Source organism: Dromiciops gliroides, chromosome 3, assembly GCF_019393635.1.
Source record: "Dromiciops gliroides isolate mDroGli1 chromosome 3, mDroGli1.pri, whole genome shotgun sequence".
Lineage (NCBI taxonomy): Eukaryota > Metazoa > Chordata > Mammalia > Microbiotheria > Microbiotheriidae > Dromiciops > Dromiciops gliroides.
In genome coordinates this window covers 330392435-330407000 of record NC_057863.1, presented here as the reverse complement: position 1 = coordinate 330407000, position 14566 = coordinate 330392435, and the positions used below count along the sequence as shown (strand labels likewise).

The 14566-nt window shown below is 41.1% G+C and overlaps 1 protein-coding gene across 3 annotated transcripts in view; it reads left to right on the top strand.

Moving 5' to 3' along the window:
• Nucleotides 1-3246: 3246 nt before the first annotated feature.
• POPDC2 (popeye domain containing 2) overlaps nucleotides 3247-14566 on the top strand; it is a 31550-nt gene continuing 20230 nt past the window's right edge. For all 3 annotated transcript variants that reach the window (XR_006355483.1, XR_006355484.1, XM_043991144.1), the window contains exon 1: nucleotides 3247-4175. Coding sequence is in view for 1 of the 3 variants with exons in the window: in XM_043991144.1 (XP_043847079.1) it covers nucleotides 3685-4175 (491 nt within the window). In the remaining 2 variants the exon portion in view is untranslated. The remainder of the gene's footprint in view (nucleotides 4176-14566) is intronic.

Genomic DNA, 14566 nt, shown 5'->3' with positions numbered 1-14566 from the left:
CGACCATCACAGTTTCTTCACCTCCAACATCTCAAACTCTGAATCCTCCCACTCCCTCACTTCTACTTCTCTGATCTCCTTAAAAGTCTTCCTTTGGGGGAGGCAGCTAGGTGGCACAGTGGATAAAGTACGGGCCCTGGATTCAGGAGGACCTGAGTTCAAATCTGGACTCAGACACTTGACACATACTAGCTGTGTGAACCTGGGCAAGTCACTTAACCCTCATTGCCCTGGGGGCGGAGCAGAGTCTTCCTTTGACCCTGCTATTCCCTTGAGCTCTCATCACACCACTCTCTTTTGATGAATGTGGTCATGTATGCAGTATTTGTGTGTGTGTGTGTGTGTGTGTGTGTGTGTGTGTGCGCGCGCGCGCGCGAGGCAATGAGGGTTAAGTGACTTGCCCAGGGTCACACAGCTAGTAAGTGTCAAGTGTCCGAGGCTGGATTTGAACTCAGGTCCTCCTGAATCCAAGGCCAGTGCTTTATCCACTGCGCCACCTAGCTGCCCCATGTATGCAGTATTTTAAGCCCTTATTTGGAAATGCACTATATTCAAATGGTTATAATAGCAACAACAAAAGCATCAAATAGGGGCAGCTAGGTGGTTGCAATGGATAGGGCTCTAGACTTGAGTTTAAATCCAACCTTAGACTAGCTGTGTGACCCAGAGCAAATCACTTACTTCTGTTTGCTTCAATTTCTTCATCTGTAAAAAGTATATAAGAGCACCTACTTCCTAGGGTTGTTGAGAAGATAACATGAAAAAAATATTTGTAAAGTGCCTGACATATTGTAGGTGTTATATAAATGCTGACTGTTAATGTTGTTGTTTAGTTGTTTTTAGTCATGTCTGACTCTTCATGATTCCATTTGGGGTTTTCTTGGCAAAAATACCAGAGTGGTTTGCCATTTCCTTCTCTAGCTCATTATTTTACAGAGGAGAAAACTGAGGTGAATGGGGTAAAGTGATTTGCCCAGGGTCACACAGCTAGTAAGTGCCTGAATTCGGATTTGAACTCAGGTATTCCTGACTGCAAGCCTGGAGCTCTATGCACTATGGTGTCACCTAACTGCCCACTAGCTCTTATTACTATTAGCAGTATCAGCAGACATCATCTTCATCTAGTCCTAATGAGGATGGTCAAAGTATCAGAATGCTATGTTATAAATGAGAAAGCTGAGGTGCAGGGAGTGGAGATTTATCTAGGATCCCTCAGAGTCAGTGACCAAGCCAGCCCTTCATGTCACGTTCAGTTTCCCAGTTTAGAGTCAATTAATCTGTAACTTTGAAACTGGAACAGAATCTTTGTACACATCAAAACATCTATTTGTGTGCTACTTTTGATTTAGAATATATACGTAGCAGGAAATAGGGGAAGGGGACTTGGCTTTCGCAACCCAGTAACCTTTATAACTCTGTTGTTTGACTCCAGAAGCAGTAATAATAATAATAATAATAATAATAATAATAATAATAATAATAATAATAATAATAATAATAATAATAATATAATAATAGACATTTATGAGGTAGCTAGCGGCTTAGTGTATAGAGCACTGGACCTGGATACAGGAAGACCTGAGCTCAGGCACTTACTAACTGTGTTACCCTGGGCAAGTCACTTCACCCTGTTTGCCTCAGTTTCCTCACCTGTAAAATGAGCTGGAGAAAGAAATGGCAAAACACTCCACTATCTTTGCCAATGTTACAAAGGGTCAGCCATCACTGAAAAAATGATTAAACAACAAAAACAACACTGATATTTACATAGTACCTGGGGGTTTACAAAGTACTGCACATATGGGGGTAAGCAAGTTTTGTTATCCTAACCACATTTTGCAGAGGAAGACTAGTGATTCACAGTGATCCATTGGATGCTAGATTTTAGAGCTGGAAAGTGACCTTAGAGGTCATGCAGAGGTCACCCACTTATTTTACAGATGAAGAAACTGAGTCCCACAGAGGTTGTGACTTGCCCAACATTCTACAGATAGCAAGGTGGAGTGGGGAGTGCTGGGACCAATCCTAGGAATTAGGACTTATAGTTTCAGTGTTCTTCCCAAAGTATGCCAGATGGTCCTGAAAAATCAGTCTGGAATGAAAACTTTGCTTCTAGTAATTTTGTTTTGCATAGTCGAAGTGATACAATGGAAAGAAATCTAGATTTCGAGCCAGAGGACTTGGGTTCAAATTCTGACTCTGCTGCTTACTATTGCTATGACCATGGTCATGTCACTGTTCTTGGCTTTTTTTGTTTGTTGTTATTCAGTTGTTTCAGTCACGTCTGACTCTTTGTGACCCCATTTGGGGTTTTCTTGGAAAAAATACTGGAGTTGTTTGCCGTTTCTTTCTCCAGAAGCTCATTTTACAGATGAGGAAACTGAGGCAAACAGCGTGAAGTGATCTGGGTTTTTTAGAAAATGAGGACTTTGAACTAGACAATCTCTAACTTCCCATTTAGCTCTAAATCCATGATTCCAAGCATGTGAGAAAATGAGGGGATCAGGCTAGATGTGTCACCTCTATGACCCCTGGCAGTTCTAAATCCTATATTCCTGTTATCCTCTGGTCACTGAATAAATATTTGTCAGTGAGGTTGACAATTTAAAAGATGTAGAATTTATGAGAGATTACTAGATTGTACACAGACAACACAAAGTTTTCCCACAATCATCTCATATTTTTGTAATGCATTAGAAAATAGAATATTTTGTAATATTTGTTTATGATACTATCTCAAGAGAGGCATTCAATCATCCTTAATGGATCACTGGACAAAGCTAACTAAGTATTATTATAAAAGGTGGTTTCTCAACATCTAAAAAAACTTATTATATAGACATAATATATTCTGGAATAACCATTTCCTATTATATTAAGACATTCATACACGGGGACATTTTAAACTTCCATTAACCTCAGTGCTAAAAGACAAGGGAATCTTGATGTAGAGGAGGTATACTTCACTATTTTCTGAATAAAGGGTTACTTCTATTCCCTTCTAACGTTTTTCTCCCTCAACTTATGCCATGGGCTTATCTAATTCTCCTGAGTTATGTTAAGTGACCTTTGCATGCCTGCCTGCCTGTCCCCCTGGTTCCTGCTTTTTCTCACCGTCTCTGCTCCTTGCATTCTAATTCCAAACATGGTATCCATGTGGGGTCACTCCTATTTCCGTGGCCAAGAGATAGGCATTCCAAGTGAAACACGTGGGCATGCTCTCACTCTCTTTCCCCTTACTCTCCCTCCTGCAAAGCGGTGAACAGCTTGAGACTGGCTTTCTACAATAACCTGGAGAAATCTTAGTCACAGGCCATATTTTTTTCTAATGCAAATTTCTTGAAGTTTTTTTATTTTTTTCCCCTTCTGATTCAAGCAGTTGGGTGTCGTTGTCAGGGGCTTGTAGCCAAAGAGACCCACCAGGTCAACAGTGGAAAGGGCTGGCACAAGTTCCAAAGGGAAAAAAGCCCCTTAACTCTCAGGGTTTGGACTCTGTTGTGCTTTTAACTCCAAAATTGGGCTGAATGAAACTCTCCCCTGAAGAAAGCAGTCTGAGTTGGTGAGTTGGGCCATCAAATTACCAGGAGGTGAGAAGGTTCGTAGAAGCTGATCCTTTATTTTCTTGATTTTACATGTCAGGGCAGTTTTAAAGCCAAGTACCCAGATCCCAGATCCCTTTGAAAGATGGGTCGCAATACCACGATCTTGGACCAACTTCTTTGGCAGGTCCCGCTGTGTGAACATTGGAGGCATGATATGGAAAGGGGACTTTATCACCTTGCTAATTTCATCCTACTGCTGGGCTTCATGGGGGGAAGCGGTGTCTATGGTTGTTTCTATCTCTTCAGCTTCCTAGCAACTGGCTTCTTATGCTATGCTTTGTGGGGCTGGTTTTTTTCCTGCGGGCTGGACATCTTTGTCTGGAATTTCCTTCTGATCATGGTCTGCCTGACCCAGCTGGCTCATTTGGTGTACCAACTGCGGAAGAACGTCTTCCTGGAAGAGTTTGACCACCTCTACAAGACTTTGTACCTGCCCTTGCAGGTGCCCCTGCAGATGTACAAAGAAATTGTCCACTGCTGTGAGGAGAGAGTCTTATCACTGGCCACTGAGCAGACCTATGCTGTGGAAGGGGAGACACCTATCAACCGCCTTTCTCTGTTGCTTGAAGGCAGGTAAGTCTCCTTTTTCATCCCAATCCCTTTCCCTGGCCAGACTTCAGAACCCCTTTTATATAAAGGGCAGGTAGCAGCATCTGGAATCATAGAAAGAGCATTGTATTTGGAGACAGAGGACCTGGGTTCAAATCCTACATTTGCTATATACTAGCTGTGTGACCATGAGAAATTCAGCGAGATGCAAGAAACACTTAGTAAGTGCCTACCATATTCCATGTACTATGCGGCTATGTTCTTGGGATATAAGGACAAACGTGATCATCTCGATCTTCAGAGAGCTTATAATGAAATGACAATAGTCGTTAACATTTACATTGCACTCTAAGGTTTTCAAAGTGCTTCCTGTATACGTCTGAGGGATACAAGTGCAGGTGTAATGGCATCGCACAGGCAATTTGGGTGATTTGGGTAAAGATCACATACTAACAAGTGAAGGAAAGTGACACAAGTCAAGTGCCACAGAAAAGGTGGCACTTGAGCTGAACCTTGAAGAAAGAATTCAAGAGGCAGTTCAGATTCCCACCTCAGGTAATTACTAGCTGGGTGACCCTGGTGAATTCACTTTAGTGCCTATGGGACTCAGCCATGGAATAATGAAACTAAAGTACTTAGCTGTTCAGTTGTGTCCAACTCTTCATGACCCCATTTGGGGTTTTCTTGGCAAAGATACTGGAGTGGTTTGCCATTTCCTTCTCTAGATCATTTTACAGATGAGGAAACTAAGGTAAACAGGGCAAAGTGACTGGCCCAGCTAGTAAGTGTCTGAGGCCAGATTTGAACTCATGAATATGAGTGTTCCTGAATCCAGGACCAGCATTCTATCTGCTGTACCACCTAGCTTCTTTCGAAGTGCTCAGTAACTGTGAGCTAGGGTGATGTTGATGATATTGATGAGAGGCAGAGATGAGGACAATTTGCATTCCATACATAGGAAGTAGATTGTGAGAATATACAGCAGCTGGAGAGAGACTTTGGGGAGCAGCTAGTAGTCTAATTTGGATGGAACATAGAGATAATGAAGAGGAGTAATATGAAATGAGGCTGGACAAGTAGCTAGGTAATAGTCAGATTATGTAAGACTCTCAGTGCCAGACTGAGGAGTTTACATTTTACCTTTGAGTCAGTAGGGAGCCCCTGAAGGTTTTTGAGCAGGGGAGTGACACTGTCAGATTGATGCCATAGCAGATTATTTTTGCAATTGTGTGGAAGAGTGATTAGAGAGGGGAGAGACTGGAAGCAAGAGACCAACTATAGAATCATAGAGTTAGAACTGGAAGGGACCTCTAAAGCCATCTGGTCCAACCCCCTCATTTTATAGATGGGGAAACTGAGGCCCAAGAAGATCAAGCAACTTAAGATCATAAAAGTAGTAAACACCAGGATTTGAACCCAGGTCTTGAATTCTAAGGCCAGAACTTTTCCCTCTGTAATACAGTGCCTCTCCCATAGGGATATAGGTGACAAGACCCTGAACTAGAACAAGGGTCCAGTGAATGGAAGAGAGAAAGAGATAGGTAGATCTGTGAGATATTATGAAGGTAGAATGAATAAGACTTGGCAGCCGAGTGGATATGGGAAGTGAAGGAGAGGGAAGGTTAAGAATTATAAACCTGGGGGCAGCTAGGTGGAATAGTGGATAAAACACTGGCCCTGGATTCAGGAGGACCTGAGTTCAAATCCAGCCTCAGACACTTGACACGTCAAAATCAGAGTTCATTATCTTCTCTCTCCCCCTAAACACAGCCTTCTTCTAAACTTCCCTACTTTTTGCTGAAGGCACCACCCTCCCTCAAGTCATCAAGTTTCACAACCTTGATATCATTCCTCACTCTTTACTCCCCCCTAAAACAACAAAAATGTCTTGGTATTTAGCAAATCAGACATAAGGGAAGAGTAGTTTCAGTAGAGTGATGGGGCTGGAAACCAAATTACAGGGAGTTGAGAAGTGAACGAGGGTGAGAAAGTAGAGACAGAAAGTATAGATGAGTCTTTTTAGGAGTTTGGCAGTGAAAGGAAGGTGATAGACATGGTGACATCTTGAGAGGACAGCTTGGACGATCAAAGTTTTTTTTAATGCCAAGAGAGACCCTGAGAATGTTTGTAGATAACGACGAAGGAGCCAGTTGAAAGGGAGACATAAGATGGAAGAAACAGATGGAATGATGGATGTTGTCAGCTCCAGGAAGAGAAGCGAGGGCTTAGGGTTGAAGCACAAATAGACGTCTTATCTTTAGCAAGGCAAAGAGCTATCTCTTCCCCAGAAAGAGGAATAGAGGAGAAGATGAGTAAATATACAGAGAGGTTTTGAAGTATGAAATAGAGGAGACAAGGGAACTTACAACCCATGGCCTCTATTTTCTAGGAGAGGAGGAGGGAAGGTGAGAAACAAGGATAATCAGGGTGAGCTTCCAAGGAGAGAGGGGAAGTTTTATAGAAGCTGTGTTAGGGAGGAGGAGAATAAGCCAATCAGAGATTAATGAAAGTTTTGCCAAACAAAAGGAATTCAAGTTGAGATGAATTTGTAGCATTCTCAGCCAATACAACCGAATGGCTTCTTCCCATGTTCAGCATCCCAGAAGCAGGAGAGGTAAAGGCAGAGTGGTCTGCGATGAAAGATTGGCAGGATATGAATGGAAGGCAGAAAAAGGAACAAGGGATTTGAGGGTGTTAGGTAGTATACATTTTAGCTAAGAAAACAAATACTGATGATAAAATCAATTTTAATAAATATGGGTGATAATGGATTGAAAGTCAATGTGGCATAGTGAACAGAGAACTGGCCTTGGATTCTGGAAAAACTGGGTTTAAGTTTGACATATACTGTCTGTGTGATCATGGGCAAATCATTTAACCTCTCAGTTCCCCAAGCAACTCTCTAAAAGCATCATTTGTAAGACAATTTCAGGTTTGCATTGGTAGAGGGATTTCTAAAGGAAAGAGACCAAAGTAGAAGAGTAGGAGGAAGCACTACAGCCCAGGTTCTGCCCCCTCCCGCCCCCCCGCCCCCCCCGGCCCCGCCCCTGGACAACTACTCCAAAAAGATCTAGGAAGGGCAACTGACCAAGTTTTTTTTGTTGTTTAGTTGTTTTCAGTCATGTCCAACTCTTCGTGACCCTTTGGGGGTTTTTCTTGGCAAAGATTCTGGAATGGTTTGCCATTTTCTTCTCCAACTCATTTTACAGATAAGGAAACTGAAGGCAAACAGGGTTAAGTGACTTACCCAGGGTCACACAGCTAGTAAGTGTCTGAGGCTCCTAACCACTGTGCCACCTAGAGGTCCAATGTGACCCAAACAGTGGTCTGAAAATCCAAGGAGAGAACACAGTAGAGAATATTTACTCACTGGGTATTCTCTAAACCAACAAAATAACTACTATTGTTACTATGACTAACTAGCAGATTGTATTCTAACGTTTGCAAGATCCTTTTACATATATTATCATATGCATAAGTATCATTTACATGTATTATCTAATTGGTTTGCTGAAATCATGGGTCTGCATTTTTCCCTTCCTTCCCCTCCATAAAATTTCCCCCCTTTCCTGTTTCTGTACTGATAAAGCTCCATTGCTTTTGTTGTAGATATGGATTTTCCCTCCAACTACTCTAGTTTTGAAGGAATCTTAGCCTCTCAGCATCCTTGTTTTCCTTTTTTTTCCTTTTTCTGTCTTTCTACCTCCTCCATGAAGCCTTCTCTGCACTCCCCAGTCGATCATGCGCTTTCTCTCCTCAATCCCCCTGCATTTACATGTTGCATCTTTCCAGGGGATTATAAATGTCTTCAGGTCAGAGAAGATCTCATTTTTTGTCTTTGTGTACCTACTACCTAGCTTAAGCCCTTACACCTAGTAGGTGCTTAAACAACATTTGTTGAGTTGAAATGCCTATTCATAGCTGTGTGACCCTGGGCAAGTCACAAGGAGGCCTCTCTTTCCTCATCTCTCAAAATGAAGGGGTTGGACCACATGGTCTCTGAATTCTCTTCCAGTTATGAACCTATGAACTGCATAATTCTGAGGGAGAAGAGGAAAAAGAGTTGTCCCACTGAAATTTAATGAAAATCCTCGACTCATTAAATTGTAGGCCTTTAAACAAACTGGTTAGAAATGTCTTTTTTGTCAGGGTCAATCAGAACAAAGATCCACAATCAATTTAGAGGTAATAAACTCTGTGGTCTTTTGTCAATTGTACGATTAAGCCATTTCACAGCCAGATGCAGCCAGCTATGATCAGTTAAGATTTATTGATCTTACACTCTCTGGTAGTATACATTTTAGCTAAGAAAACAAATACTGATGATAAAATCAATTTTAATAAAATATGGGTGATAATGGATTGAGAAAGTCAATGTGGCATAGTGAACAGAGAACTGGCCTGGATTCTTGAAATAAAGGAAATAAAGGTACAAATAAAATTGCTACAACTGGCCTTGCACATTGCTCTAGACTGCCATACATAGGGTGGGATGAGAGGCTTGGTCTATACTTTTCTTTTCATTGGGTGTTAGACAAAAGTATCAAATACACAGCCCACAACAATTCCCAGGTTACTGCCCCAAATCAGATTTAAAATGTAATTGGGAAATAAATAAAAAATACAATCCCCCCATGCTAACATTACATTTTAAAACTAAAGCCAATATGTGGCCCATAGTGATTCTTATGCATTTTTTAATGGCCCCATTTCTATTTGAGTTTAGCACTGCTGTTGTAGGAAACTCCCAACAAGAAAATTCCCCATGATGGTACAGATCAGCAATTATTCTGTAACTTATGAGTTGAGAGAATTTGCCTGGCAGAATGAAAGGCTAATTTCAGGGTCTCACAGCCAGCTTGGATAGAGGTAGGGCTCAAACTCACATCTTCCTGACTCTGAGGCTGGCTCCCTATCCACTTATACACAGTGCCTAGACGACCGTTGCAACTTATAAAGTACTTTATTCACAACTAACCACCCCATGAGGTAGATAATTCAGAAATAAGAATCCTCATTGTACAGATGAGGAAACTAGATTTAGTGAGATTAAGTGACTTCCAAGGGTCACATAGGTAGGAAGTAGTTAACCCAAGTCTCTTTGTACTAAGTCAGGGCTCTTTCCCCACAATTTGCTATTTCCCTCACAGCCCTTGAACTCACCAAATAATTTGTGTAGGTAGAAAAAACACAGAGGGTATGAATAAGGCAGTGCTGTTGTAAGTAAACAAATGGAAATCCAAATTCATTATCTGTGACTGTAAAGAACATCCTATCTGTACATGCAACGTAGGAAACAAGTCTTTCTTTAAGTAAAATTGGAATGAAGAAAAGCACTTTATGTGCCCAGTTAAAGGAGTTTAAAATGAGATTCTGGAAACTTATATTTGTAAATCACCTGTTTGGAACTTTTTTCCCCATGCAAATGACAACAAGTATAACAATTTATTTATCAATTTAACAATTTTATTAACAACTTAATTATAGTTACGTTCCTAGACCAATATCCAAAAGGCCACACTATAGCAAAACACGACTATGGTGAAATATAAAGAATGTTGAGCCTGGAGTCACAGGATTCTGAGTTTGAATCCTCCCTAGTTCTCTGTTTTTCTCATCTGTAAAATGAGAAGTTTGGCCTAGATTGCTTCTAAGGTATCTTCCTTCTTTGGACCTGTGATTCATGCATTTTAATGTTAGTCTTCTCGCTTTATCTAAATTCCCAAGCTAGAAAAAGAATTTTACTTTCGTTTGCTTTTGGAACTAGTTAAAGGGGGAAAAGCCTATATCATTCATGGTTGTCTAGTTACCTCAAACTTAGCAGTCTGTTAAGAATTTTCTGTTCCGGGGTTGTTGGTTTTCCTTCATGTGTCTTATTTAGTGGTGATGAAGTTTGTTTTTTCTTATCCTATTAAACACTATTACATTCATAAACTTAAATATTTGATTTGCAAAATGAATCATGCTTAGGGTTTCCATAGAGGAAACCAAGAACATATCCCTTTTTTGAAACCAGAATGTTTGTTCCATGAGTGAGAAATTTATTTTGGTCATAGCAACTCCTGAAATCAATGGACTACTAAGGCATAGAGCAACTAACATTCCCTGGAGTGGAGAGAGCACTTACAGTAAAGAAATCACAGACATTTTGAAATACTAAGTGTTAAATAGGGTATTGTGTTTTCAGGTTATGAGACTAAGAGAGGAGTTGGATAAGTGCCTTTAAATTTGTATTTTTATGGGATGTTTTATGTTATGGCCTTATGTATGTATTTTATGAGATAACCATGTGCAGAGCTATTAGTAGCATGGGAAAACTGGGGGTTTTGCACCAGAGCACCAAAATAGGGGTGCTGATAGTACTTGAAACAACTGAACTTTAGTACCTAATTATCAAGAGTAGTCAATTTAGGAGCAGTTAGGTGGCTCAGCGGATGGAGCACGGGCCCTGAAGTCAGGAGGACCTGAGTTCAAATGTGGCCTCAGGAACTTACCAGCTGTGTGATCCTGGGCAAGTCATTTAACTCCATTGCCACCCCCACTCCCCAAAAGAATAATCAGTTTTAAAATAGAAACTATCAGATAGTTGGCACCTCTAAATGCTTCACCATACCCCAGGATACACAGCCATGCATGTTTCCTTCAGGATTACCACTTGTGGTGGGTGCAAACATGTCTAATTTTGGCCCTGTTCACATATAATATAAGGTATTATTAATAAAATGGAACAGGGCTTTCGGGCATTTGGGGTCCATTCCCACCCTAAGGCAGCTAGAGAAGGAGCCAATACAAAGTGATTAGCAGAGCTAAGAAAATGAAGTGAGAGGGGGTGGGGTGTGAAATTCACCTCCGCTGATTTGCAGAATTAAACTCAAAACCTGACCCAAGGCTCATTTTTATCTCTCCTTTTCCCTCCATGACCTCTTTGCTTCCTCATATCTCCCTGTCCCCATCTTCATCCCCATGACTTTTCCTTCTTTCTTTCTTTCTTTCTTTCTTTTCTTTCTTTCTTCTCTTTCTTTCTTTCTTTCCTTCTTTCTTTCTTTCTTTTCTTTCTTTCTTTCTTTCTTTCTTTCTTTCTTTCTTTCTTTCTTTCTTTCTTTCTTTCTTTCTCCTTTTCTTTTCTTTTTAGAGGGGCAATGAGGGTTAAGTGACTTGCCCAGGGTCCACAGCTAGTAAGCATCAAGATCTGAGGTCAGATTTGAACTCAGGTCCTCCTGGATCCAGGGTTGGTGCTTTATCCACTACACCATCTAGCTGACCCCCCCTCCATGCCTTTCTAATAACCCCACAGTACAATTCCCCTTCTTAGTTCAAAATCCACCCCCCAACTTTAACACAACTGTTCAAACCTGCTCTAAAGCCTATTTTTGCCTCCCCTTCTCCAAGGTTCCTTCATACTTTGGGGGGGGGGCATGGGGCAATGAGGGTTAAGTGACTTGCCCAGGGTCACACAGCTAGTAAGTGTCGTGTTTGAGGCCAGATTTGAACTCAGGTCCTACTGAATCCAGGGCTGGTGTTTTAGCCACTGCATCACCCAGCTGACCCCCTCATACTTTTATAATCCCTGTATTATTCACCCTGAAATAATTAATTATCTAGACTCTAACATAAATACTCTTTGTAAAAGGAAAATGCCCAACATATATCTGAAGGCTTCATACTATATTAATAATAGTGGGTGATTGATTTGGAGCTAAAAATAGGTCATCTAGTCTAACACCATAAATCAATCAACCAGCATTTATTAAGCACCTTACTGTGTGCCAGGCACCACCCTCTATCATACAGAGGTCCTATCTCAGAGTCATCCTCAACTCCTCACTTTCCTTCTCTTCACATATTCAATCAGGTAATGAGTCTTGTCTACCTCGGCAACATCTGTTTTTCTCCCTCACCTTTTCTCCACGTTCATGGCCAAATACCCTAGGCAAGTACTCATCATTTCTCCTCTGAATTATCATTTGTTGGTGTTCAGTCATTTCAGCCGTGTCTGACCTTTTTAAAAATAATAAACATTTTTTATTTATAGTTTTTGGGTTCCAGTGTCTGACTTTCATGACCCTATTTGGGTTTTCTTGGCAAAGATACTGGAGTGGTTTGCCATTTCTTTCTCCAGCTCATTTTGTAGATGAGGAAACTGAGGCAAACATGGTTAAGTGACTTGCCCAGGGTCACACAGCTAGTAAATGTCTGAGGCTACATTTGAAATCAGGATGATGAGTCTTCTTGACTCCAGGCCTGACATTCTACCCCTTTGCACCACCTATTTGCCCTGTGGCAAACAGTAGGCATTTAATTTTTGCTTGTGGATTGACTGATATACTTTTATATTCCCAGACAGAGGGTAGGAGATGACAAGAGATATGAGCGCCTGTAGATAAGCTTTTAGAAAGAATGTTGCTTTTAGGTGTTCCTTGATCTTCCCCCTCCTACACAAGGGGCCACTTCCCACCCTCCATAACCCAAGCTCAGTTCTTTTAGGATTTGTACACGTTTTACAAAACCTTCTTATGGTTTTACTTTCCAGGCTTTAAGAGGAACACTTGTTGTGGGGCAGGGTTTTGTTTGTTTATTTGGTTTTGGTTTTTGATAACTACCAATATTCTGAGTCAACACAAAAGACGAATTTAGACCTGCTTCCCCCTCCATGATGACCACCTGCTCAGATTTTGCAATACAGGCTTGAAATAAACATAATTGTGTCACTTCTGTAAATGATAGGGCAAGGACCTGAGTAAAACAATGAGCATGAGCTGTTTAACCCTTAATTCATTTTGCTGAAAAATGAAGTAGGAATGAAGCTAATTTTCTTGTGGGGAGGCACTAGGAGCTGGGTGTGAGGAAAGGCTTCGAGTAGGAGGTGATGTCTGGACTGAGCTTCGAAGGAGGCTTAAGGATTCTCCAAGAGGCATCTGTAACATGAGCTGGAGAAGGAAATGGAAAAAAACCATTCCAGTATCTTTGCCAAGAAAACCCCAAAATGAAGTCACAAAGACCTGGACATGACTGAAAGGAGCAAACAACAACAACACTGCTTCCCAGATGCTGTGCTAGGCACCGGGGAATACAAAGACATAAATGAAAAAGTCTCTGTCTTTTAAGGGGTTTATTTTGTTAAGGACAAAAATTCCCTTGGGGCGTGGAAAAGTTCTGTGGATAGATTTCAAGGGAGTCTGTGAACTTGGATAGAAAAAATTATACTAAACATATACTAAGTTACTAACCCATAACTGAAATTTTAGCATTTCTTTCAGTTATGAATTAAAAAAAATAAAAACATGGTTTGAGAAGGGGTCCAAATTTTGCCAAAGGGATACATGACACAAAAGGTTAAGAATCCCTGCTGAGGGTCAGCTAGGTGGCACAGTGGATAAAACACTGGCCCTGGATTCAGGAGGACCTGAGTTCAAATCCAACCTCAGACATTTGACATGTAACTAGCTGTGTGACCCTGGGCAAGTCACTTAACCCTCATTGCCCTGCCCCCCCCCCAAAAGAATCCCTGCTGAAGGAGGAGACAACATGTATACATACAGAATGAATATAAGGTGATTTTTGTGGGGAGGCGTTAGGAGCTAGGTGAGTCAGGAAAGATTTCATGTAGGGGAAGATGTTTTGAATTGAGGTTGGAAGGAGATTACAGATTCTAAGAGGCAAAGGTGTGAAGAGTGAGTGTATTTCAGGCATGGGGGGGGGCATAGCCCTGTGCAAAGACATAGAGATGGGAAATGGAACTTCATGTGTAACCTATAACAAGAAGGCCAATTTGGCTGGACTAAAGAGTATATGAAGGGGAGAAGAGAGACATCTATAAGACTGGAAAAGTAGGTGGAGCCAGGTTGTAAAGGGCTTTAAATGCCAAATGGAGGAGTTTGCATTAGATCCAAGAAGCAAAAGGTAGCCAGTGGAATTTATTAAGCAGGATTGTGACATGGTCTCACGTGTATCGCTTTGTCAGCTGTGTGGAGGATGGATTGGAGAGGATGAAATGCTAAAGGCAGAGAGACTAGTTAGGGGACGAAGCGATGAATACCTGAAACTAGACTGCTGGCACTGTGAACTGGAGAAAAGGAGATAGGAGGACAGCAGATGCTGTAGACAATATTTATCTTGACAAGACTCTGTCATTAACTAGAGTATGTAAAGAGAAGGAAGGAAAGTGAGGAATACAACAGACTCTAAGATTGTGAATCTGCAAGTTTGGGATGATAATGATGTCCCTTGATAGAAATAGGTAAGTTAGAAAGAAGGGTTTGGATGAAAGATGAGAAGTTCTATTTTGGAAATGTTAAATTTTAGGGATCTACAGTTTATTTAGTTCTAAATTTTCTAATAGACAGTTGATATAGGGCTGGATCTCAGGAGGAAAAACTACATTGCACTATACATCTGGGAGATCTGTACAGAAAGGA